We start from the raw sequence: 27,131 nt of genomic DNA on the forward strand, positions 1-27,131 counted from the left end.
ATCCGAACACCACCACTCAGTTCATTCTGCAGAGGAGCCAACTCTGCCTCAGAGCCCCACACGTGCCAATGCAATGCAAGCCCCACACCTGCCAACTGGCCCTCCAAAGTGACTCCCTCTGAACTAAATGCCTCAATATTAACAGTCAAGAGAACTACTACTGTAAAGGTTTCATACAACATTGGAAGTTCTCAAAATGTTTATAAAGAGCAAGTCAGCAATTCTGCTTTAACACTGACATTATAATAGGTAAGAGAAACTTAGATTGGAATTGGACAACTTTTTGCAAATGCCATAAAATATGTATAACAGCACTATGCAAGAGTGTGTGCAAGCATGTGGCTATGTGCATGTTGACTCAAGCATGTGCCTAGGCATACATGTGCGTCTGCACACATGCACACACACACACACACACACACACAGAAAAAAATAGTCAGTAGACACCAAAAACTAACACAGGCTTAGAAACAGCTACTGCTTGTATAACTCTGGGTTATTCAAATACAGAGACCCTATTCACATGGACTATGATATAAAAAGAACCCTCTGGAGTTATGCAGTAGGCAGGTCAGCCCAGTTGCCACTCCTCAACAAAGGAAGTTGGCATCATCACTGCTAATATCAGGCAGCAGAATATATACTGTGCTTAAGATGTAGGCTCTGGAAGGAGACCATCTGAGTTCCAAGTCCCAGCTCTGCCCCTTGCTGTTAGCTGAATAACCTTGGGCAAATAAGTCAACATTCCTCTTCTTCAGTTTTTCCTCATCTATAATATGGGAACAATAACAATACCTAATCTTACAAGTTGATTTAAAAATAAAGTGAATTAATACATGTGAAGGGTCCCAGTGCCTGAGTCCAAGAAAATGCTCCATAAATGACAGCTTAAAAAAAAAAAAAAAAAAAAAAAGCTGCATTACTTGAACTCTGATAGACAGGAAATAAGAGTGGATATCCTCCTGCAAACAAGCGCTACTATTTAAAAATCAGGTATCTATTTCTAAACACCAGATTAGAAATAGGTACCTATGCCTTAAGATTATATTCTCTGCAAGAATATGAATGCTGGAATTAATGAAATGCAATGACATTTTAATTACAAATTTGTTTAATAGGCATAGCCTATTAAACAGTAGCTAAAAAAGAAGATTGATTTACTCGATTTAACTGAAATTAAATGAGGCCGTAAGAGGGAAATATTTTTAAAGAAGAAACAAAGACCTTGGGTATGCACTGGTAGGGACACCAAGGTATAGGAGGGGTGTTCCCTCTGCCAGAAAATCAACATGCATAGCAGCCAGGCAGAAAATTGAGACTAAAACCAAGCTGCCCCTCAGTCATTAAATGACCTATTTCCTTACAATATCAGCAGGCTACCTGACCTGCACCACTGCCTTCAGCACAAACTAGTCTTTACTCTGTACCTCAGAGGCACATAATCTGCGACCTGCAGGAAACTGTAGGTCTCACTCTTCATTGCACAAATGAAAAAACTACATGATCCAGATAATGGTGAGCAAACTGGCACCAGAATTTAGGTCTCCTGACCTCCAAGCCAATATTCTTTGTATCGTAGGGGGCTTGCTTCCATTGCTAAGAAAATTTCCTGTCTTGTGACTCCAGCACAGGGGTGATTCAATTCATGGGAGCTCACTGCTGGCATGGAGATATGAGGTATGATGAAATGGGCCATTGGTACGTGCTCTAGAGAGGCAGCACAAGTGAAAAAAAAAAAAAAACCACCAGCACTGCAGGCAAGGTTACTGGGGAGAAAACACTGCCCTGCCGTGCTGTCTGTGGTGTTCCAGGTTTTGGTTTCTCTGACTCACTATGAGGAAGCATAGGTTGGTGCAGCAGCAAGAGCAGCCTTGTCTAGCGCTGGCTTTCCTGCATCTGAAGACCTTGGGAGGCCACCTAACCTCATGCATCTGTATAATTAGGGCATTGGCTGTGTTGTTCCCTGGACCCTCCAGCTTTATAAAAAGGACACCTACAGTTCTACAGTGGTCTCCAAAATGAAAAAAAAAAGAAAAAAAAAAAAAAACACCCCCAGGTTCTGATAGAAGCAACACGAAAATATCTTCACTGAATTTAAGAAAAGAATGGGGTTTTCCCAGGAAAAGAAACATTCAAGCCAAAACCAAACCAAGACAGAATAAAAATACCCTGAAGTAAACTGAATACTACGAAAATTGTTCTGAGGAAGACAGCGTCATTTTGGGGGAGCCACCACTTGTGTTTTGCTTGCTTTTAATTCACTGGGAGCCGTCTGTTCCGTGACAGACAGGGGTACTTACTAGAAAGCTGTTTCTGAAGCTGCCGCACCAAGGCGGCTGTCTGTTGCTGCTGCTGGGTCTGCTGCAAGCCTTGCCTGGGAAACTGTAATTGTGACAGGAGAAAGGATGGAAATCAGCCCATGGTGCCAATCAGAGACAAGAACAGAGACTAAATCCTGGGGTCAGATAATTTGGAACATATTTTTTTTTTTTTTTTTTTGTGAGACAGAGTTTCACTCTGTTGCCCAGGTTAGAGTGCCGTGGCATCAGCCTAGCTCACAGCAACCTCAGACTCCTGGGCTCAAGAGAATCCCCCTCCCTCAGTCTCTGTGTAGCTGAGACTACAGGCACAAGCCACCAAGCCCAGTTAATTTTTTCTATTTTTAGTTGCCTGGCTAATTTTTTTTCCTATTTTTTTTTTTTTTTTTTTTTAGCAGAGACAAGGGTCTACCTCTTGCTCAGGCTGGTATTGAACTCATAACCTCAAACAATCCTCCCACCTCAGCCTCCCAGAGTGCTAGGATTACAGGTGTGAGCCACCATGCCTGGCCTGGAACTTTTAAATACTTCAAGATAAAAGGGCCATGACCAGTGTATGTAAACTAATTTTCATTTACACCCTGTTGGTAAACATCTGAAGTGTCCCATCCATTCAGGAACCCACTCTCCAGGTTGTTAGTTGGCATTTATTTGAAGAGCCCTGATGAAGGAGTCCACACTCCAGATGTGGCCAAGCAGTTGAAAATCCTTGTCACCTCTTCACCAGCTGGCTAACAAATACCACGATATCATAAACCATTTTCACTGACAAAATGAAAGCTCTCTGAACAGAGAATTTGGTCAAGCACAACAGGCTGGGGAAAAGAATCTGGTGAGGCGGAGCAGTGTCCTAGCTCTAGGGCTCGTTTGGGACTATGCCCTCCCCATCTGATGGAGGAGGAAGATCAGCTAATCCCACCCTCAGCACATTGTGGCCAGGGCTGGGACAGGGCGAGGCAAGTGAGTCATCAGAGCACAACCTTTAAGAACATGCTCATTCCCAGGATCGTGCAAATGCAGGTTTGTAGGAAGAATCAGGATGGAAGCACAACATAGCGGGGCATGTGCCCTGATTCTATCCATTAAGTTGACAGAAGAAATTTGATGGTTATTCCAAAGAGAGAGAGAGAAAAAAAAAAGAATATCTGGTAGAAGCAAAATTACTTTTGATTAGCATCATTGGTGGTGCTGATTTACTTTATTTTTCTTAACCTTCAAAATTCAGACTGTCACTCTCCTTTTTCTTTCTCCTCCCTCTCCTCCCCCTGCTAGGCTTGCTGCTGCTGTAAACAGGTAGCGTTCGGACACCAGGCACCCACTGGCCTCTGCAGAACCCCTGCCCTCCCTGCGTGTGCTCACCAGGCTGCCTGCAGGCAGTGCTGGTCCCTTTGCCTTCTGGCTTCTAGGTGGGGAAGGGGCACTCCCAGGAGATTGGAGGGCAGGAGCAGAGTGAGGCTGGGAGGGAGCAAAGTTTTGTTGCGTTTTTACCAATTTCCTCCATGATGGGTCTCTGCTGGATGAGCATGTCCCACTCTGGGAAGGCCACAGTTCTGGTCAGGTGACCCCCCCACCCTGCCCCCGGCCTAGGGGCAGCAAGTGCTGCCAGCCCAGTGTGTGTCATCATCCCTAGCTGTTTCCCTTCACCCTGCCTATACCTTTGTAAATAGTCTTTATGAAAAACAAAAACAAAAACAAAAACAAAAACTCCTCGATTACCTAATACAAGTGCAACATCTATCTCCTCAGAGCTTGCCAATATGGTTGAGAGTAGCCCAGTAGGGTTGCTAGATTTAGAAAATAAAAACACAGAATTCCCAGCTAAATGTGAATGTCAGATAAACAATGAATAATTTTTCAGTTCTAAGTATGTTCCAAATATTACACATGACAAATACTGCATTTAGTATAAGTACGTCCTGTGCAATATTTGGGATATACTTAAAGTGTTAATCATGGCTTACCTGAAACTCAAATTTAAGAGTATTGTATCTGGCAATTTCAATTAGAGGGTAATACCAAGTTGATTCTTTTAAAACTGAATATTTGGCATGACACTTGGTTCAACTGTTTCTCTCCCACTAGACGGTGAGCAACTAAAGGACAAAGACTCAGGCGTATGTACTGATATATCCCTAGTATCTGGCAGTGCCAGGCACACAACAGGTGCTCAGCAAAAAGTCGATGGAATCACTAATACTCTGCAGTGCCTTCAATTCCCACAAACTTCCTAATAATAAGAAACATGCACAAAACTCATGAATTATTTCCTCCATCAATGTTATTTTTTCCCCAATACAAATTGGGGAAACAGCAGCTTGCCATTTTGTTCCACTGCCCAAATGAAGAGAAAAAAATAAAACATCTTTCATTTATGTGGAAATGTTAGTAGAGTAAGTGCTTTCTTTTCTATTCAATGCTTATTTGGGAAATTTTTATACTTATTTGGGAAAGTTACCCTATTTATTTAACAAAACCTTATATAGTGCTACATGCCAGGCACTGTTCTAGATATTCTATTCTATGTATATATATTAGCATGTTTAATCCTGATGCAGCAATAACTATCTTCAATCTCTTATCCAAAGTCTTTGGGACAGGTGTGTTTTGGATTCAGTATATATATGGTTTATTATAAAACATTCATAATATACAGACCAAGTAAAATGTAGGGCAGCACTCTATAATCAAACATAGAGTAGCACACAAACAGTCATATCAGGTAGGATAAATGAAACGAATCTCACGTCTGCTCAGGTCAGCTTTTGCCACTAAATGAGTTCATGCCAAATTTTGCTGTTTGATGAATTATAAATAATTCTTCCATTTTCAGAGGCATTTGACTTTGGAAACAAATATAATGGGTTGTGAATCTTTGCTGCTATTACCCTCATTTTGGAAATGAAAAAACTGAGGCTCAGAGGGGTTCAGTGATTTGCCCATAATCCAAGTATCGGGGCTGGGATTCAGACTAAGTTTTCTGGATCCAGAGCCCATGATCTTAACCACTATCCAGTGCTATCCTTTTTAAAAAAAATTGACAAATAATAATTGTACACGTTTACGGGGTACAATGCAATGTGTTGATATATGTATATATTGTGGAATGACCAAATCAGGCTAATGAACATATCCATTACCATACAAACTTGTCATTTCTTTGTGATGAGAACATTAAATCTACTCTTTTAGCGATTTTGAAATAAACATTAGTCACCATGATGTGCAATAGATCACGAGAACTTACTCCTCCAGTCTAACAGAAACTTTGTACCCTTTGACCAATGTTTCCCCTGTCCTTGTCCACCCTAATCCCCTAAACCTATTCTTAATTGGCAATATTAGCTTCCAAATATTAACCTATTTGGAAGTAATTACAGAATCTAAATGGTTGGCTACAAAGATGTCTAAGCTGATTAACTAGCATATTGGGTACATAGTGCATAAATATTTAACATTTATTCATTCAATAAATACTTAGCTGCTTTCTCTATGTCCACTTAAAGCCTGCTTCGCCTACACTATTCCGTAAAATAAAGCACTGTAGTGCTCGCCTCAGATTCTGTATTTTGCAGAGTCTAGGCAGTAACTAGGAAGCTCATGCACGTGTGTGTTGGGGAGTGGGAGGTGGTCTGTTGAGTGGCCTTAAGAGGTAGTACATAGTCAGAGGGTTTCAAAGTGTGATATAGAGATTCCTGGGAGAGGTCCCAAAGACTCTGTCAGGTAATCTGCAAGGTCAAAACCATTTTCAAACTAATACTGAAACGTTATTTGCTTTTTTTACTCTCATTCTCTCATAAATGTACACTACAGTTTTTCAGAGCCTACATAACATGTGATATTACAACAAATCGAATGTCTTCTATTACATGAAACATTAAATTTTTAAAAATGTAAAACAATGTCATTCTTCTCATTAACATTTTTATTTTGAAAAATACATCTATTTTTCATAAGAGCATATTATTTCTGTTAATGAGATTATTTTAAAATAAATAAATGTTTTTAATATTTCTGTTTTAATTTCTAATATAGTAAATATTTATGGCTATTATGAAAACTCTTTGGGTCCACAATAATATTTGAATGTGAAGGGATTCTGAAGCCAAGAAATTTGAGACCAACTTCCTTAAACTGGCCAGGACACGATGGGACAGGTCTACAGTCTACGGTCTTCTTAGTTGTAGTTTTTACCACATCTGTTTCTTCTCAAGGCCATCCTCATACTAATTTTAACTTGCTGTCACCTGTATACAAACACAGGCAGGCCAAGAGACCCCACAAATGCAACTTCCCCAAGCTCTGGAGTACCAACCACCAGGGAAAGAGGGCTACACCAACTCCCCGACTGAAAGCTCACTATCGAGCATTTCCATTCAAGTAACTGAACTCCTGCAAAGAAACAGACCCGTACGTGGCTGAGGAAGCAATATAAACATCGGGTGAAATATTTAAAGAATTACCCTCCTAGGACTGACTCCTCCCTAGACTTCCTGAATTAGAATTTCTATGGCTAATGTGCTAGAAACCTGGATTTTTAAATGGTTCCTCCAGGTGGTTCAGACACTTGGCTAGAATCATCACTGTGGTGGGAGTTGGAACTCTTAATTTACCAAAACAGGTCGATAAATATGCTCATTGAGGTTTACTAGAGCTCCTAAAAAATCACAATCTGTGTATGTTTAATCTTCTCTACTCAAATGTGATAAATGATATAAAAGAGATTTTTCTGGCATACAACCATACAGATGATCATGGTCTCTCTCACTTCTGTGCCTTCACAGATGTTAGTCTCTCCTCCTAGAATACACTTCCTTCCTGCTTCATCCCACCCTACATCCTCCTACAAAGCTACTCACCCCTCAAAGATCAGCTCAAGTTACCGCCTGCCCCCTCAGGCATTTAAAGAGTGAATCACTGCTCCTGTATCCTTAGTACTGTGGAGATGCCTCTATCGCCAAACATCTGGTATAATGTGACAACTGCTTCTCTGTCTAGCGTTCTGCATTTTCAGCTTCCTGGGGGCAGAAGCCGTGCCATGCCCTGCTGCAACCACCAGACAAAAAAGAGCTCAGGACTGTCAGCCAGGTATGACCAACCAACGTCGCGTAACCACTCTCCAGGAAACACCATTCTCTGCTGAACCTCAAAAAAATTTTGATGTATTTTGACTGGTCTTTTTCTGCTCAACCATTACAAAGGCAAAAATGTGTGACTAATTGTAATTTCTATTTAAATAAATGTCACTGAATCATTTTATCTCAGAACTTGAGCCTGCCCTTTCAGCAGCAGGACTGATTTGGTGATGGACAGACATACTGACGCTCCGATGATTTAGACATCTTGCCTTCTGAATTGTGTTTTCCCTTGCTTATGGATAATGCGTGATTTAAAATTTTTTTGCACTGCTATAACATTCAACAAATGAGTCATTCAGCAAATATTTATCAAAATCCAGGCACTATTCTGGGTTCCAGGGGCACTGAAGTGAGTAAAACACATCCCTGCCCTCATGACAGCTGCGAGGTCCCTGCTGGCTCTTGCTGTGACCACACTACAGTGAGCAAAAGAACAAAGCAGCAAAACAATGTTTATTTTAAAACTGCACTGTCAACCGACAGAGTCCACAGACTTTCATCTCTACAAGCTTCAGCAGAATGGAACGCAGCATGGGGCCCTTGACTGAGCACCCCCCAAAAAAATCTGTGCACACACTCAGCCACATCTCCACTCTCCCAGGGCGGGGCACTGAGAGAGGTCTACCCGCTGATGTGGTTCAGAGAATTTATTATGTATTTATTTTCAAGGTAATTAGTAACTTGCACACAGTCTTTTATCTGCACATGCTTTAGTGAGAAAAAAACACTACATCAAATCTTATGGCTGAGATGATGAAATCTCCTGAGATTTCTTCCCCAAGATCCTTCTATAAATTTTACTTCCGCTTTCCCTTCAAAAAGGGGGAAAAAAAAATTCCAAATTCCTGCAAAGGAAGGCAATGTGGCTCAGTAATATTCTCTGGACCTACTTTCTTCCACTTGAAAAGGATAACAACAACTAAATTCCAGAGGCATTCCGAAAAAAAAAATCTCAATTTCTCTGATTGGAACAAATGAATTTCTTGAGGAAGACTACAGGACAATTTCATATGTCATCACTGACTCAAAGTTCATGCAATTGTTTAACTATTGCTGTCATTATACATATTTTTAAGAAGCAAATATTCAATATTATATGATACTGACACAGGATCAAAGTAAAAAGTCAACTCTCTAAAGCTTTTTGTTAGCCAAGACAGCTTGAGTTTAACATGAAAAGAAATGACACAGCAGGGTGGTGTAAACATTATTTTCTTAAAAGTTGGAAGTAGCTTTAGAGAAAAGATCATTGTCTGTCAACATATCTAGTTAAGAGTTAATTTAATTATGATAACACAGACGCTTTAAACGTATTTTTCAAGTCAAGAATTATAATTTAGGCCGAAACTAGAGATGCCAAATATATTTTCCCAGCAAAGGCACACATGTCTTTATTTCGATGCTTTTCGTTCACAGAAGACAAGTGACTTAAGTAAGCAAATGACAACACAGGGATTGATAGTAAGCCGGCACCAGACTTCATTTGTAAACATGGGCTCTTCTTAGTCTTTCTTGCTCTTTTCAGAGAAAAGCTCTGTTCTCTGATGACATATTTTGAAGAAGTGCTAATTTGTCTTACGTCAGTTTTATAAGGCACTTCTCATAAGTTTATAACTTTTTATGAATTTTATTAATAAGTCACTTTTTATAGCCCCAAACGACCTGCCTATGTGGCAGTTGGTGATCACTGTCCCACACATTCCAGCTGATGCTGTCAACAAGGAAACAGTCAAAAATCAATGAATCAAATCCTTCTGCCTTTCAAGGTCTGCCACATTCAACCCTCTCCATCAAGGCTTCCCCATCTTTTCTCACCTTCTGATCTCTGTTATGGGTCAAATTGTGCTCCTCTAAAAAGATATGTTGGAGTCCTAACCCCGAGTGCCCAGAATGTGACCTCATTTAAAATAAAGTCATTTTTTTTTTTTTTTTTTTTTGAGACAGAGTGTCGCTTTGTTGCCCGGGCTAGAGTGAGTGCCGTGGCGTCAGCCTAGCTCACAGCAACCTCAAACTCCTGGGCTTAAGCGATCCTACTGCCTCAGCCTCCCGAGTAGCTGGGACTACAGGCATGTGCCACCATGCTCGGCTAATTTTTTCTATATATATATTTTAGTTGGCCAGATAATTTCTTTCTATTTTTAGTAGAGACGGGGTCTCGCTCTTGCTCAGGCTGGTCTCGAACCCCTGACCTTGAGCGATCCACCCTCCTCGGCCTCCCAGAGTGCTAGGATTACAGGCGTGAGCCACCGCGCCCGGCCTTAAAATAAAGTCATTGCAGAGGTAATCAGTTAAGTTGAGATGAGGTCATACTGCAGTAGGATGGGACCTAATCCAATATGACTGGGGTCCTTATAGAAAAAGGAAATTTTACATATTAATACATGCATACAGTGAGAACGCCATGTGAAGGTCAAGGCAGAACTTGGTGTGATGCTTCCACAAGTCTAGGAATGGCAAAGATTGCCAGCAAGCCACCAGAAGATAGGAGAGAGGCATGGAACAGATTCTCCCTCACAGCCCTCAAAGAAACCAGTCCTGCTGACACCTTGGTCTTAGACTTCTGGCCTCCAGAACTGTGAGACAATAAGCTTCTGTTGCTGAAGACACTCAGTTTGCATATTTCGTTACAGCAAACAGTCCTAGCAAACTAATATAACCTCTCTAGCACTTATATCAACAATCCAGTAACTGCACAATACTTTCCTTGTACAGCACTGCCATTCAACCGTTTCCTATGACCCTAAGTCCCTTCTAGTGGCAGGGAATGTGCTTGGTACCTCACTGGCATGCTTTATGACAGCTGGCAGGGTGCTGGTCTCTACTGCACATACTAAGCAAGCACTTGTTGAATTCAACTGCGAATGTCACCAGACAGCAGCAGGGCAAGTACAGAGGGGGTGGTGGCTGTGCTACCATTTACCACTTCTGCTGTGACACAGCATGAATCAGAGCCCCAAATGAGGCAGAGGTCACTTCTCATCAAAAGCCAGCTTACTACCCTCTTCTCCAGCAAAGAAAGAAACAAAGAATGGAGAACAGTGGCCAGTATCAAGAATCAGATCTGCTGGAGATATTTATAATAAATATAAAAAATATATTTATAATACATATATCTTGGTGGAACTAATAAGGAAAAATACCAAAAGATAAAAGGAAATACAAATTTTTCTTAATATTGCTGTTGCTGTTCTAAAGATATACAATTAAAGATAACTTTTTTCTTATACTTCTATTTTCTTATATTGTGAGAAGACCAAAAAAGAGAAATAGAGTCTATATCAAAATATCCCTAACACCACTATTTTTGAAACTGGAAATAGCCTAAACATTTAAGGATGAGTGGTGTGGTTACGCAAATGATGACAGAGCAATACAACAGACTTCAAGCTGTTTAAAATTACAAACGTGGACTATATTAATAATCTAAAAAGTGTATGTACACAAGTATGTTAAATAAATGTATGCTAAAAAAAAAGAATTACAATAATGAAAAACTCCAATATCACTGGCCGTCCCTATAACTTCTAATTCTAAACCTAATATTCTAAGTCTAAACATTTTAAATTTTCAAAATATTTAAAATTTCCTAGCCCATCTCTCTCTATATGTGTGTGTGTCTGGGCGGGGCGGGGGTGTGTGTATAGACACACACACATATATACATAATAAATATGTATATATGTATGTACATACATATATATAAATGAAATATATACTTGTTTTTGCTGCTTAGAGTACTAAAATATAGTGCTCTAAATATAAAAATAAGACATTGTGCTTCTCAAGGTAGGTTTTAAAGTTTTACCTTAAAAAAATAAAAAGGCCACATAAAGCCTACTGTGGATTTTACTATCCATTAAAATGGCTATGAATGAAGGTTTTTGTTTCTCTGGAATTCCTTTCCCATGAACGCAATGGGGGAAAAGAAAATCATGTGCCATGTTCTGAGTAACCTGCTCAATCCCTGGGATGGTAGTATTTTAAGCTAGTGAGTGAAATAGAATCTATGACATCTTTTAAAAAACTTCAATATTGTCTTAGAAATCAATATTGAATAAATCTGATGCATATTCTTTAGGTATAATAAATTTATTGAATCTTTACAAAACTATTAGATGAGTAGAAATATATTAAATTCGCTTATATTAGATATGCCTTAATTCCAGTGGATCAGGTAGATAGAGTCTCAATTCTGTATAAGCTGATCTCTGCTTCAAACTATAACTAAGAAGTTTAAAGACAATTTCTACTCCAGTACCACACAGATGACTTTGTAATGAAATCAATTTTTTTTTTTTACTCTACACAAACAGTAACTATTACATTTCAGGCACCTGTATTGATATCCACTTAAGTTTATGTAGCACGACTCTCTAGGAGAGTCTAGGAATAAAACTAATTTTATACCCTTAATAACTATTTTATATATGTCCTATATATTACATTATAAACCAACTAAAATAATGTCTAGTAACAGATGGATGAAAGGCCAAAGAGAAAGACTAATAGGAAAGATCCTGTTAATGTTTGCTTAATTGCAGAGGTCCATTTATTCCAAGCTTTTTGTTGAAATTATTAACCATTTAGTAAGGATGTATGCAGACAAATGAATGCCAACACTTTTGAAAATTAAAACTCACACAGTCTCAGGGTGGCAACTATACATCTGTGTGATTAAATACATAGATTTTCCACAGGAAAAAAATGTATAGATTAAATATAAATAAATTAAAATATATAGATTAAAAAGATTCTTATTTGTGAGCCATATATTGTGCATATTTCATGTAAGTTTATTTACGTATCTGACTCGAAAGTTTAAAAAGCTAAAAATTATACAGTACCATACTGTCATTTAGTCAATAGAAACTGAAGTAGTTCTATATTTAAATTTTCCTTTTTTGCTAAAGTAGGTATTATGCAACCATTTCCATATTAGCAACAGCTAGCCAAAGAAGTTATAATTCTCAAATTATTGGGTTCAACTTAGTAGGCAAGTGACCATTTATGAATTTGCATTAAATCTCTGAAAAGGTATAAATTATATGACCATTATTTTCCACCAATTCTTTACATAATCCTATTGCTAACATGAGCATTACAGCATGAGAAGTCTTTGTTTTGAATTAGAAAAAAAAAGCTAAAGATTTGCCAGGTCAACAATGAATATCCAAACAGTCAATATGACATAATTTGTAGATGTTATTTATTTTTTGGATTTGTGTCAAAATACCACCAAAATGTTTTGTTGTATACAGAAACAAAAAAGTGAGGCTACTTTAAGCTTTTGTACTGCCTGATATAATAATATATCTAGAGGAAAGTGAATTTTTAAATCACCAAACTTAATCTAACTGATGCCATGTATAACAACAAAATACTGGCTAAATTTGGAGAAAGAATTTAAACTCTTCAATAAAAGCTGCATATTTTAAAATCAGAGTCAAATGTTAGAATTCATATTTAAAGCATAACTTAGAGACAGATAGATAAATGGGGAAGTAGGGAAAGGTCTTCCTTAAAATAGAATACCAACTGCTTAATGTAGAAAAATAATAGAAAATCATCATTTTCCACTTTCGTAAAAGTGGATTTAGGCAAGAATAATTTAATAAATGCTAACATTGAAGGTTTGATGAGTAATAAGACAATTAGATTATATCAAACTATTCCTAGAATTTATTAATTACAGAGGGAAAATCACTTTACAGTGGAAAGATCTATCATATACCACCTACACAAACGGATTAAAGTAATATCACCAATAATGTCAATAATGTATATGCTAATGTGATACACTGAGAAGGGCACAATAGCAACTGAGATTCTTGCCAAAAATGCATAATCTGAATCTAATCATGATTAATTTAAGCAGATGAATCAAACTGAGTAACATTCTATAAAAAATACCCTACACACCTTAAAAATGTCAATGTCATGAAGACAATAAAAGGTGGCTTTGGAATTAGTACATATTAAAGGTGAGTAACAGGACATGAAAACTAAATGCAAAATGTGATGACAGTGAAGCAGGGGAGGAAAAAACATAACACCACAATGCAATAAAGGACATCAGTGTTGCAACTGGCATGATTTGCAAAAGATTTATATAGTGTTGTATCCATGTTAGATTTCCGGATTTTAATAATTATACCCAGTTTTTGTAAGAGAATATCCTTGTTCTTGGAAAAAAATAAATTGAAGTATTTAGGAATAAAGTGGCACATGTCTGCGACTTACTCATATGTATAGATCAGGAAAGGAAGGGGGACACCGTGTGTGTGTGTGTGTGTGTGTGTGTGTGTATAGAATAATAAAGCAAATGTAACACAATGTTAATAATTACCAAATCTGGGTAGAGGGTTTACAACAATTCTTTGTATTATACTATTCTTGCAACTTGGGACATCAGTCAGCAGTATCCCACTCAAAGGAGTCCCTTCTATAACGTTTGTAAATAATAGCTAATTCCTGCTAATACACATCTGATAAGAAGTAGGCAATCAATGAATATTTACATAGTGCCTGTACTTTAAAAAGGATTTTTGAAGTGGATTGCAACAATGTCATAGGCACATGAAAAAACAAAAAAATCAGAACTAGAAAAATTAGATCCATAAGGAACCTAAAAAAAAAAAAAATAGAGATCAAACTGGCCAAAACAGAGCCTTGTTAAATATACTAGAGATGCCCTATTCCAGTTGACTATGTTCTGTTCAGTCCTGTCTGGGCACAGTCATTTAACCATCTAACTCTACTCTGATCCCTACTAATGTACTATTGCTCTGCCACGTTGTTCCTTCTTTACTACAAGTTGTGAAGCCATCCATCTTTCAAATCCTGCACTGAAGGCAGTCTGCACCAGTCCTTTCCAAAGTGTGAGACAACTACAGTAAGCCAACTCATCTTAGGTAGGACTCATTTGCACAACTCATATTGCTTAGTTAATGGAGATTCTCGTCTCAATTCTTTTTACAATATGCAGCAAGTGATGTGATCATTGATGGTAGTGGTAGAATGCTTCTTTTAAAAATATATTTATTTAAGTAAATATAAAATGAAGGCAATTTAAAGAAAAATAGTAAGTAACTAAAAAGCAGGGATATGGCATTGCAAAAGTAAAGACCGTTGTGAATTACTGAGGTTTAGAAAACTTTGATGCTATGCATGTGACATTTCCAAATTTGATTTATGGAGCTAGAGAAGTGAACTGTACGATTATGAGTTATATGAAAATTCTTGCAGCAAATGCTAACTGGCAGAAAAAACAGTTTCTTTTACATTAGTAAAGATAATATTTTAGAAAGCACTCCCACAGTTTTTCAGATTATAGTAAAAATCAAAGTACAGTAAGACAATCTTCTAAATATATATAGTAAATCATCATTTTAACATTGGTTAGGAAAAAAACTTAATGCCTCAAAAAGGCATCAAAATGTCTGAAAAAAATTTTAGTACATGCAATAGTTTAAAAAATCTGAAGAGGAAAAATAGTAATAAGCTACTGAACCCCAAATATTTATTTTTGTACCTTTGTGTGAAAACAAATGTACCAACTATAAGAATAACAAAACCCTGATAAAGTTCTAGGGAAACTGCTATGGTGTGGCATTCCCATTCGTCACCATCTCAACGAACGTGAAGAATGCAACCTTCCTTTAAAGAGGAAACCCACATATCTGGTTCCAAAACAACAGGCCTTACCAAAGGCTGCTGGGGCTGCATTGCTTGGAGACCAAGGGTCTGACTCTGGGGCTGTGAGGACTGCTGGGGCTGGGGAGGCTGCTGGGGCTGCTGCATCTGGAAGGAAAGAAAAAGGATTATACACCTAAAAGAAAGGGAGTAACATCATTTCTGAGTCTCCTTCTCCCACATACCTTTTATCTAATTATTCTGTCCCAGCAAAAATAATATACACCTGCCTTATACATCTTTACCTTGCCAAACCTCATTCATCCTTCAAGGGCAAGGCCTAAAGCTGCTCCTCCATGAAGCCTTCTTGGACCACCCCAACCCCAAGGATCTCCTCCTTCAGCAATCAGTCTTCACTGTTCGTATCACCTTACTCTGCGGGGGCCATCCTTGGTGCATACAGTTTTACCTCCTTTCATGTCAGTTGCCTTTCCACATGTTTTATCCTATCTTATACTACTAGGTTAGACAAGGACTTGGTTATCTTTTCATTCCCTGTGACATCTGGAAGAATTCTTGTATGTGAGATTTTTTTTTTAAAGGAAGATGTAGACTTGCTACCATCAGAAGTTTTGGCATAAATTACCAGCATGAAATCAGGAATCGTGTCAGTGACAGTATTGGCTCAAATACAAAGCTCTTAGAAAATGCCTCCAAGTCACAGAAGAAACATAGACTAGACATCAACCACATGGGACAGAAAGGAGAGGAAAATATTATTAGTTGTTTCACCTCAATGACCTTTAAAGTTTCTTTCACCCAAACAACTTCATCCTGCTGATGACAGCCTAGACTTTTTTTCACCCTGTGCATTTTTCCAGCTTGGTTTGCTTACTATCCCCCAGGTTATCTGTCTTCTTCAGAGCAAAGTAATAAATAGCTATTGCCATATGGCATTTCTCACGATGTGACAACGCTCAAGGATACTGAATCCTAGCAGAGGTCTGGGCAGGGTCACTCTTAACATAAACAATGCAAGTAGGGCCCAAAACACAGTGATTGCAATATGAAGCCAACTTTCCATTTGGCTCTCCGGGAACTCTGCCAAGAAAAATTAACCCAACTTCACAGTTATTAACTTTTTCCTTTTGGGGGTAGCCAATCACCAAAAAAAGGAATAAGTGAAATCCAGATGCAGAAGCAAATCACTTTTCTGTATCTCTAGGGAATGTGTTGATGATGAAAAAAATTACCAGAAGGACATGTTATGGTAATTGGGATAAAAAGTACATGTTACCCAATAAGAAAAGGTTTTCCATATTTGTAGCCCTGAAAAATACTGATGTAAGACAGGAAGTGACAAGTAAATAATGTAGTAACTTTCTTCAGTGATTTGGAAATGAGAAATTTTAAGACAGAGTAAAATATAAATTATCAGTCCTAAAAGATTCTGAAACATAGCCTCAGAATTTGGAGAAAAAAATATTGATTTAAGAAAGTATCACTATGAATATTAATAATATTAATAGTAACTTATCAAGCTAGTGCATTACTTGAATTTTCTCATATGGATTATATAATCCTTATGAGAATTATAAACCCTCATTACACATTTGAGAGGTGGGTATTACAATTATTTGCATGACCAAATCGAGGATTTGAAGGTTTTTATCATCTTGGAGATAACATCTATGCAGTGTTTAGGATTGGCCATCTGTAGGCCACACTCTTCCAAACCAGTTACCACATGCTATCAATTCTGTGATGCTTTTTGTTTTACTTTTGACATTTTAACAGGTCAAAAATTAGGATGCAACTAATGATCTTATGATTAATGGTATCTTATAATTGTGAAACCCGGTTCTATTGAGGATTTATGTTGGCTTCTGCCTGTCACCTGGTGGTACTACCAACCAGAATTTTGTGCATCTGAATTCAGACCTCAAACCCACTGAGCCTGTAGTTCAAATTCTCAGGGGAGATATTTTTTTCTCCCCTCCATCTAGTTGCAAGGTTGAGACATGCAAGCTCCTTTGCTGTCCTTTCTGCATGGTGGGTTTATTTCTTATTGACCTCACACGAAGAGTATACCCCTTGGGCACTCCAGCTCTATGAAACTCCCCATTTTTGGTGTTTTTTTTTTGTATACATAAAATAAAATAAAAGTATATCTCAAGTAGGATTGCTGATATGATTAGAGCTTACTATACAGTCTCATTAAGGATCTCCAAACCAGTAAGACAGGACGAGCTGGTTAATAATAAAAACAAATGGCACAGGTAAACATAATGGCCTATATATTTTAAAAAGGAAATTAGAAGCAACAATGTGTCAAACATCAATAAGTGAATGATAGTTCTCTGGATTCTAACAGGGACCAGGTTAAATATATCCCTTTGAAACATTCTATATTCCTCCAATTGCACAGCCTAATCAAACCAGAGGTATTAAACTTTTTTGGACTGCAGAACTCACTAGGCATCTGATGAAAGCTCTGGACAGCTCAATTTTTTCCCCCACATATATGAAACTTTGCATTCAAATTGCATGGCCCTTACTTAAACAGAGACTGGGTAAGCTGAGGCTTACACTATTAAAATAAAGGCATCCATCTACCCCCCAAAACCTTTGTGAAATGGGAAGAACGCTGCAAAATGTGGTCTCCTGCCCATGACAAAGTAGATGCACAGCGAAAGGAACTCCTGCCAAGTTGGAACTAAATCATACCAGTTTAGCTCCTAATGTCCAATACACATGGCTCCTTGGAACTTGGCAATTAAAGACTAAAGTGTCTTTCATGTCTTGTAACTGCTGCATATTTGCACTATATGAAGGGTGATGGCATTGCCTTCATCTCCCTGCTTCATACCTGGAGGAGTCTTTGCTGCTGTCGAACTTGTGGCTGTCTCGGCCTCATTGGGTCCTGAGGAAGGGGCACCGAGGGAAGGTTTGGATGTGCAGAGGTCAGCACAGCATCAATTCCTGCGCCTACCAGAGGGCTCTGCTGTAGAGCCTGATGGTTCAGTCTGGAAAAGGATAATGCAACATGTTTTCAGGCCCACATATAATGTCAAATTTTTAATCACTGCCAACTAGTACATTACACATATTCACAAAGGAACAATAAGTGTTCAATAATCCCTTGCACAATTCAAATAGATTAAAAGCCAATGGTTAAAATAATAGATGTGACCACTTGAAAAAGGACAGCAAGCACACTACTTAAGGTAAAATTGCAATCATGTATAAATTACTTTTTTTTTTTAATTTCAGCATATCATGGGGGTACAAAAGTTTAGGTTATGTATATTGCCCTTGCCCCCCCGCCCCGCCCCCAAGTCAGAGCTTCAAACGTATCCATCCCCTAGATGGTGTGCATAGCACTCATTATGTGTGTATACACCTATCCCCTTCCCCCCCACATCTACCCGACACCCGATTAATGTTATTCTTAAATGTGCTCTTAGGTGATGATCAGTGAAACCAATCTGATGGTGAGTACATGTGGTGCTTATTTTTCCATTCTTGGGATACTTCACTTAGTAGAACGGGTTCCAGCTCTATCCAGGAAAACATGAGAGATGCTATATCCCCACTGTTTCTTATAGCTGAGTAGTATTCCATGGTATGCACATACCACGAAAAATTTAATTATTTTTAATAACAAGTGACATTAATTGAGCATTTACTTTGGATCAGGCACTGTGCTAACGGTCTGAAATGTGTTATTTCACTTAATTCCCACAGGAGCCTTTTGAGGTCAGTAGTCTTATTATCCTCACTTTAAAAATGAGAAAACAGAGCTGGAGAATAAACTTGCCAACGTTACTCAAATAGCAAATGGCACAGGTGGGATTTGAACCCAGCACTTTTGGGCTCTGAAGTTTTTGGGTTCTGCTATGGTGCCACTTATTACAGAAATAGTAAATACAATGCATGTTTTCCAAATTAATTTATTTTCCCAAATGTTCTACCATCAACTTTGCCAACTTTCCAAAGAGTGATTACTTGGAGCTGATGTGCCCCCATTGATGGTAACACCCAGAGCTAGGCTGTCCACTACAGTGCAAAATTTTACGTGATACTTAATTCTTCTAGGCAATACTATCCATTAGCACTTTTTATGATGATTGCAATGATTTCTATTTACACTGTCCAGTAAGATAACTATTAACCACCAGGACCAGCTACATAATTTTGGTGTTTCAGTGCCAAATAAAAATGCAGGGCTCCCTGATCAAAAATTAATAAGAGTTTCAAGAGAGAAATTACAGAGCATTAAAATAAACATGGGGCTTTTTAAAACATGGGGCCCTTCTAAACACAGTGCTGTGTGTGACTGCACCGGTCCCACACCCTCAAAGCTGGCCCTGCTGACCACATTTGGCTACTGAACACTAGAAATGTGACTAGTGTGACTGAGGAGCTAAATTATTAATTTAATTTTAATTAGTCTAAATTTAAATTGCCACATGTGGTTGGCAGCCACAATAATGGAGAGCACAATTATATCCTATACCTAAGGGTTCTGATTAAAATAAGAACTGCAGAGTCTATCATGATCTTGTTTTGCCAACTATCCCTGAGGTGGAAAAATTAGAAACGAAGTTATGACAAAACTCTTACGTGCACAAGGCACAATTAGTATTGCAATCATAAGTTTTATGGCTCTGATCAACAAATTCTAGTAAGACATTGCGAACAGTAATCAACAAGGGTTTTCACTTTTAGAAAAAAAAAAAGAACACTAGAACATAGTGGTGTCATCTAAAACTACTACACCCATGCCATGAAAGATGTGAGTCAAAACTATAGGAGCCTTCAGTGAAACAAACAAGATGGGGCATTCCGTATTTTGAATCTCTATCTGGATGTTACTAAAAATGAGATGACAGAATGCAAATATGCAAGCTCATGAAAACAATAATAAAGTGTCATGCCCTAGAGGAAGCATGACAAACCCAAGAATGTGAACTTTTACTATTGCCATCATTATTTCTACACGTATCACCTCTGAGAGCCAGCCAAGGGCTGCAGGTACGGCGAGGCCTGCTGCTGAACATAGCCACTGGGCTGCTGCTGGATCTGTCTGAGTCTTTCCATGAGCGTAGGGTTGGAATGTGCAGCTGAGTAGGCTCTGGAATTATAGCTGGGAGACAGGACCACACTGCCAGCTTGCTGCTGCGGCGTCTGCTGCAAAGGCATCTGGGTTCCATACATCGTATAGCCCTGGGGCATGGTCTGCAGGTAGGCAGAAAGGAAAAAGTCAATGTTTCCATTTCCCACCCATCTTTCCTATCACTAAGATATATGGGGCAAAAACAAACCCATGAGGACCTCCCTGAAATTCACTGTTTTCAGACTCTCATGACTCAAACTTCGAGGAGGACCACTTTGCAGGTAGGGAGTCCAGCCAGAAAAGCCGTAGAATGAACAGGTTGTATAATGATTCACCAGAAATTTCAATGAAAAAAAAAAAAGAATCTTCATTTGGTTAAACTGTCTTTTAAGATCAGCTGCTTACTTTGAAAAAAAAGAGCATGTTTCTGTATAGAAATAATCAGGCAAACATCTATTCCTTCAAGGGATGGATGATATCAATGTTCAACAGATTCCAAGTATCATGAATATCATTTCCAAAATTAGAAAAGCTACCCATGCTCAATCTAAATTAAAATAATAGAGTACATTTTCCAAATATGTGACTATACCTCTGTGTCTCATGAATATGCTTGTAGTAACTAACCAGTTGCAAAAAAACTAATAATACTCCCTCCCCACCCCCACCAAAAAACCACACCCAACAACAACTTAACCAGGAAGGGTACTGTTGTTGGTGTTGGTGACTGTTCAATATACTCTAGTATTTGTCAGACCATAGCCCATTTCAGCACTCTACCAATAATGTGAATGCTTAATTTCCTTATTCAATATTAATATACAAGCACCTATTTCTTTAAACCTTGAGAAAAACCTGAGGTTCTCTTGGATCACTAGGTACAATCTATAGGACAGAATGCTGATTAAAGTAGAACATTGCTCTTAAAATCCTCAGAGCACCACATTTTAAGGTAGTTTAATGCCTCTGACTTGGAAGACAGAGAAATGTAGAATGCATTGCCCACAGGCAGCATGAATGGATTCAGGCGGAAGGGCTCAGTGCCTGTGTAGGCCAATCTTGGCTTTCCTTTCAGTTGTGGACAGAGAATGAACTGCCAGCCCCAGCTAGCAATCTTGCCAACACCCCTGGGCTCCTAATTATGAGAGGGATAAGGCATGAGTATATGAATGAAGAAATAACAAAATTATTAGAAAAACAGCTCAAGATTCACATTATAGTAAGGCAAATGTATCATTTGTTGAGCATCTACTGTGTATTGGGCGTTATGCTAGTTCCATAGGTTGTCTTAAATCCTCATGCCCTTCATCTTTATTTGACAGAGAAGGAAACCAAAGTTGAGAGTCGCTTGGACAATGTCACACAGCTAGTAAGTTGTCAGGAACAGGCCCGAGGTCTGATTCCAAGGCCCATTATCTTACTCTCCCATAATTCCTCATCAAAGCTATCTTTGAATATGACAATTTCAGTGGTAAACTACATCCTTATACGTAACACAAAACAAGTAATTCTGGAATTGTTAAACATTTTGGTATCTACCATCATCATTATACAAAAGTTTGAATTTATTTATGTATTTAATTCAAGAATTTCCTTAAATGTTTTATGTACCTTAATCAACCATGAGACTTGATAAATAATCACTGATAATGCTTTTAAAAAAATAATTTAGTATTATCTTCATTATCATTAGCCGTATCTCCATTCATTAGTTAGGTCAGTTGGGGGAGAGCTTGATTTGATAAGATAAACTTTTTTTTAATTTCAAAATATTAAGGGTGTACAGATGTTTTTGATACATGGCTTGAGTCAGGGCTATAAATGCGCCCATCATTTTATCAAAAAGACATCTGAACTTGAATGTTTATTTCAATACAATTCAAAATTGCAAACCTGTGGAATCAACCCAAGTGCCCATCAATTCACTAATGATAATGCTTTTTACAAATGTCAATTATAAACTTTAAGTCATAGAAGTAACTAAGTTGTAGACCCCATAGGGAGTTGATATTCTATTTACTTAGTTTTTCTCTTCAAATAGCATTAAAAATCCCTTGAGCACCTATGAAGCAAATGTGGGTACCTGTGCTTGCTGCAGCCCTGGATACTGAGGGAGCTGAGGGGAGGGCCGTGCTTGTGCAGCAAAGAGAGCAGCCTGGTCCCCCGGCTGGCCCTGGAAAACAAAGCCAAGGCGAATTTCTGATTATAACAGCAAAGGCTTGATTTGAGCTTTTGGTCAATAACCAGATAACCCATGACATCAAATCTCATTACATGAATATAGAACTCAAAGATGTTCAGACTGCGTTAAATACTATTTCTCACCAATTTCCTACATGTGTATAGACTGTTAAACTTCTTTCTTTCAAAGACCACAGATGTTCCCAATCATAATATAGACATCAATGCAAACCTAAGTAATCAACAGTCTGCTCAGCAGACAGACGCTAACATGGCTTTCCAGTGCATTCTAGGGTACAAATGCTACTCTAGAGTCTGAATCTCTAAGTATGAAATCTGGACCCACAGGGCTGCACCACCCAGTGCCCATAAAGGGAAGAGAATATGTGATACAAATAGAATATAAAAATTTTATGACTCCTTAATGAAGTTTCTTCACAGTGACCTGAAACTTGCTTATTTAGTCAGGTATTCAAGGGATAAATTTAGTACCTTCTATGACTTTAAAAATCAATTAGAGTATAGTCAATAAAAATTTATAAGTTAATAGCAAATGTAATTCTAACCAACTATAATGCAAAATAAAACCAATTAACATCTGTTTACCAGTCTTAATTTAATACGTGTCTTGCCCTTAGGAAAATAAACTCGTAAGTGCAACTGTATATGTGTTTTTGTTTTGGTAGCAGACATTATTTCATGGAACCTGGCAGTAATAATTACAGAAAGAGGCCTAGCTTCCTGACAATCACTGTTTTGTTTTGTTTTGTTTTGTTTTGTTTTCAGGACTTACTAAGTATCAAGAATGAGGTTTACTGTAGGATTATTTTACTATTATCTTACAATAGAGGTCATCATTTAAAAAGTAGTAAACTATAGTTACATAAAACTATTTTTAATGTGCTTGGAAAGTAGTATAGATATTTCTAGCAAGGAGAAAGGGATAAACATTTAGCTTAAAAGGGAGAAAAATAAATATTAAGACTTCATTATATGCCAAGGGACTGGGCTTCCCATTCTTATTCCCATTTTCTCACAAAAACTCTACAGGAAAGGAACATCATTCCCATGTTCTTCAGACTGGAAAAGCCAGGCTCAAAGAGCTTAAGCAACTTAGCAAGCTCACCCTGCCAGCCCTGGCAGAGCCATGATCTAAACCACAGTGAGTCTGACTCCAAAGCCCAGGGCTCTTTCTGTTATCATGAGATGCCTCCATATGTGATATTACTTAGGATGAAAATATTTAAATACTCATTTGGTACTTATTCTTTAAGGACATATAACCCTTTAAGATCACCCCATAAGAAACCAAAAGGAGAATCTCTATTAAGACTTGTTAATGAGATACTGAAACCACGTGTATATATTAGATGGTTAAATCCTTTCTCTGATCCCCATATAAAATCACCTGGGGACATTTATGAAACTTCAGCCTCTCCTAAGGTGACTATCTATACATACATGGATGAAACACAAATTTCTGAGTGTACCTACTATGACATCTGTACATAAGAGCTTCAATAAGAATCTAAGTTTACAGAATAAGGTACCATGAAGATACTTTCAGTCTTTAGTTCATTAATCTGCTAAATACAACTGTATCTCCGTTTGGTTGAGTGTAAGAAAAACAGCCCAAACTCCATGAGAACCCATACCATGGCAGTATGGCTATTGGGAGCCTAAAACTATTCTCCCCAAAGTATACAAATGGTTCTTGATTCTCCAAACACTAGGCAAAGGAATCATTAAATCAGCCAGATCTTTAAATATCACTCCTTGAATCAGTACTGTTGACATTAGCATCATGCAAGGTCCCTGAAACATGTGGCTATGCTTCTTTGTGGAGACAAATATATATGTATTATCATTTTTATAGAATAAATGAAAAATGAACTATTTATATATGAGTTAGAATCTTGGGATCAATTCATAGTTTATAATACCCTTGCCCTCTTTTAGTTTTGAGGGAGACAGGATGTGATCTGTATGTGACAGCTACGTACAGATGCTTAAAACAGATCTATTCTCTTTGCTCTTCCTTTGCTTATTGAAGAACCTTATGAAATGCACTATGACTTACATGGGGTAGGCAGAACTAGAATACTAAGAATGTATATATCTGAGTTATGGGGCAATACATTAGTTGATATCATGGGGATACAAGAAATATAAATTAAAACTATTATGCTACATTTTTAAAAAAAATCACAAAACTAAATTCAGAAAAAGGTACTATAATTTTAAAAGAACCAGAGAAAAGGGATGAAGAAATTAAAATATAGTTTTGACACTCTGAAATTCATGTCAACCATTTATATTCAAAGGTGAACTACTTATATGTGAACACATTATGTTCCCTCCCCAGATTTTCCCAACATACTACTTAAGTACCATAGGAAATAATTCAGATATGCAATATTCTCCCTGAGAAAATAATAAACACCCCTAGTTAGCTAGCATTCCCAAGTTCTCTGTGCATAGATTTATCATCATATTGTCCTGAAAGAAAAATATCCTAATCTCTCCTGCCAGACTAAAATAAATTCCTATTTTTCTTTGTTTTTCCCAGAATAATGTCAAGAACACATTTTTTTCAATTTGTAGAAATAGTTCAACTTATTGAGGAAAGAATAAATTCAAAAGTTCTTTATAACTTGAAATATTTTACAAATGTTAAGTGAGGACCTCCATAGGAGAAAACTAAAAACTGAGAATTAGTAAAAAATTTTAATGTTGGTGGGCATTGGTTTGGCTGCATTCAACAAAGAATAGACCATATACAATGTATCATCTAAAGTGGGATAGGCCAGGACAGCAGGGCGCAGTGAGACCTTGCCTGGCATATCAGCCCATATGGTCACTTCAGTTATCTGTTAGTTTCTGAAAACATTTTAAGCTTTATTTTATTTTTAATCAGTTCCTAGCACAGTGTCTGGCACACAGTAAGTGCTCAGTAAATATCTGTTGAGGAAAACGTAAGATTGAATTTAGTTTATTTGTTAACCAAGAGATCCAATGGTAAATTGGGATTTATATTTCAGCATAAGTTATATTACCAAGTGCTTTGCAATTGCCTCCTGGGTTTTAGCACCATATTTTGTTTTAAAAACTCAACTTTAATGTTTAGCATCTATCATTCTAATGATTTCTTCTTTCTGTCAGCATTAGTATCCGCAGAGTAACTCAATTTTTCCCTCTTTATTTATTCCACTTAACTGAAACAATCGGAGGCGACATTAACTTTGTACTTTTATGCATGGAAAGGACAGGCTAGGAAGAGGGTTTTTGATGGCATATTTGTGTCTAGCTATGAGCCAGGTGACTTTAAGCACATCACTAGGAGAGAATGTAAGACATGTGTGCCCCTGCTCGAGCTTCCGTGGCTCAGATACCGGACTTGTGTCTGCCAAGGGAATGCCCTCCGGTTAACTGGGACATTCTATTATATAAGCCCATCTCTACATTGCTACCTGAAGTAAATCCCTACACATGGTCTCTTTACTTTGTTTTATACTTTGCTTTGGGCTTGCCTCTACAAACAAAACATACATATAATAATAAATATAGTTTATTTAGTAACTTATTGATTTATTCTTCAGTAAATTTCTAAAATTTTCATTTTCTAAAAACTTCTAAAGAAGCTATGCTGTTCAAAATAGACCTATCTTCCTAGCCTTTGTAAGAATAATTCTTTCTCACTGCTGTATTTTTAATTAGACAGAAAAAGTATCTGAAGTCAAAGAGATGTTGACTCAAAGGCCCTTTACATAATGTGAAATTAATGCATCTGATGAGTTTAAAATTTTTGATAAATCATCCTCATACATAATTTTCATTCTTCTGAGTCTTATACTCCTCTCCAAGATCTCTTTCTAAAGAAAGACTAGTTATCGGAAATCAGTAAGGATTATAATCAGCAGCATTTCAGGATCAGAAGTTTCCTATCCTTTTAATTTATTAGTAATGATTTTATTCAAATCCTTATTTAGTAGCTTTTCAATAGTGTTTAAGGGTTTCAGTAGAGAGACAAGTTGTATCTGGAAAAACCATGGCCAGATTTTGTGACACTTTCTGAAAATACTGATCTGGGGAAAAATAAAAAAGGTATACAATGAAAACCAGTGGGTAATATTTTATGAGTCACCTAGCAGAAAGGGTTTTATTTATGGCTCCTAGTTTGGAAGTTACTGACTAAAGGTGCCCAAAGCTAAAACAACACATGCTGTGAATCAGAAGTTATTGTCATCAAAACATACTGGTCTATTTTGATTGCAGACAATAGATACAGATAAAATTCTATAATTACAGGAGGTTCTATTGACTAGTTATGCTTGACACTTTTATAAAGTTTTCACTTCAAGTATAACTTGTTTGGGAACAAATTACAGTAACATTAACTGCTAGAATATGCTGATTCATTCTAAAATAAACACATCTCATACAGTAATGAAACTTTACCATATTAATATGTCCATAAATGATGAATATAATAATTGGTTGAGTATATATTCATAATTTCCTAAAAATACGGGAGAATATTAAAAAAATAAGAATGATAAAAAGAACAGCAAAGATACACATTTCAATTAATTTAAATTACTATAGAAATCATGTAATTTTCTTTTGACTTTAAATATTTGTCAACAAAACATTTCTCTATAAAAATACCTTTTTAAGAAAAGTAAAGCCAATGATTGATGCAAATTGTTTTTTATCTGAATTATATTACCATCTGAATAAATGACC

At 37.4% G+C, this 27,131-nt stretch overlaps 1 protein-coding gene across 1 annotated transcript in view; it reads right to left on the minus strand.

Moving 5' to 3' along the window:
- Window positions 1–590: 590 nt before the first annotated feature.
- MED12L (mediator complex subunit 12L) overlaps window positions 591–27,131 on the minus strand; it is a 311,879-nt gene continuing 285,338 nt past the window's right edge. The window contains exons 39-44 of the mRNA XM_069472005.1: window positions 22,288–22,377; window positions 20,097–20,326; window positions 17,955–18,111; window positions 15,158–15,253; window positions 2,301–2,382; window positions 591–769 (exon numbers count right to left, since the gene is read on the minus strand). Of these exons, the coding sequence (XP_069328106.1) occupies window positions 591–769; window positions 2,301–2,382; window positions 15,158–15,253; window positions 17,955–18,111; window positions 20,097–20,326; window positions 22,288–22,377 (834 nt within the window). The remainder of the gene's footprint in view (window positions 770–2,300; window positions 2,383–15,157; window positions 15,254–17,954; window positions 18,112–20,096; window positions 20,327–22,287; window positions 22,378–27,131) is intronic.

The sequence above is a fragment of the Eulemur rufifrons genome, chromosome 7, assembly GCF_041146395.1.
Source record: "Eulemur rufifrons isolate Redbay chromosome 7, OSU_ERuf_1, whole genome shotgun sequence".
NCBI lineage: Eukaryota > Metazoa > Chordata > Mammalia > Primates > Lemuridae > Eulemur > Eulemur rufifrons.